Source organism: Condylura cristata, unplaced genomic scaffold, assembly GCF_000260355.1.
Source record: "Condylura cristata isolate star-nosed mole 26May11 unplaced genomic scaffold, ConCri1.0 scaffold00025, whole genome shotgun sequence".
In the NCBI taxonomy this organism is placed as follows: Eukaryota; Metazoa; Chordata; class Mammalia; order Eulipotyphla; family Talpidae; genus Condylura; species Condylura cristata.
In genome coordinates, this window is record NW_004567126.1 from 34,171,023 (window position 1) to 34,171,951 (window position 929).

The following is a 929-nucleotide window of genomic DNA, read 5'->3' on the forward strand; positions in this document are numbered from 1 at the left end:
CCCACCTCAGGCCCCGCCCCCAGCCCAGGCCCCGCCCCCAGGCTTGGTCCCGCCTTTTCACTCGTGTTCACAGCGCTCGAGGCCCTGCCCGGCTCCCCGCAGCGGGACCCAAGGGGGCTGCAGCGCCCCCTGCCCGCCCGCGTGTCACTCGCAGACGCGTAGTCCCGCGGTCACGATCTCGGCGGCCCAGCCCACGCGTGGGGACCCCAGAGTGGCGGCGAGGCCTTGGGGCTCTCTCTTGGACACGACTCCCGCCAGCCGGGACCCCAGGGCAGGGCCAGGCCTCGAGGGGCGGCTGCGGGCTTGCTGGCGCTGGGGGCTGCCCACGGGGGCGGGGGCACCCTCAGTCTGGGGCGCGGCCTGGGGGGTCCCGCAGTTCGGGCTTCCGCTGGAAACGCCACCAGAGGCTGCACCCCACTTCTAGCCTGAGCCCGGGCACCGGCCACGCCCCCTCTGGGTCACCGTGGGGCGCGGCTGTCGCCTCCCCAGCGCCCCCCTGACCGCGCACTGGCCCGGCCGCGCCGAGCAGCAGGGACAGTGCTGGACGACAGGCCGCCGTGGCTGCTGGGCGGCCCGCACGCCGAGCGCCCTGTCCGGCTGCCCTGGCCCGTGGGGAGGCTGTGACCGCGGAGGCCCCGACGCGGCCCAGGCTGACCGGCGTGTCCGCCGCAGGCCCGCTGATCCGCGCCGAGGTGGGCGACTCCATCCTGGTCGTGTTCAAGAACAAGGCGCAGCGGCCCTACTCCATCACAGCCCAGGGCGTGGAGGACGTGGACAGCGGGAAGCTCCTCCGAGTGCCGGCCACCAAGCCGGGTGAGCCCGAGGGCCCCGACGCTCACCCCACAGCGCCGAGTTCCGGCCACCGGCCGGTCACCCCAGGACCACGTGGGCCTTTCACGGAAGTGAGCTGGCGAGGGGACACCAGCGCG

General features: G+C 75.5%; 1 protein-coding gene across 1 annotated transcript in view; it reads left to right on the forward strand.

Annotated features, from left to right (window-relative positions):
* LOC101618692 (collagen alpha-1(I) chain-like) overlaps window positions 1-929 on the forward strand; it is a gene marked incomplete at its 3' end in the record, with an annotated part of 60,244 nt that overhangs the window by 49,032 nt on the left and 10,283 nt on the right. The window contains exon 8 of the mRNA XM_012729467.1: window positions 673-813. Within this exon, the coding sequence (XP_012584921.1) occupies window positions 673-813 (141 nt within the window). The remainder of the gene's footprint in view (window positions 1-672; window positions 814-929) is intronic.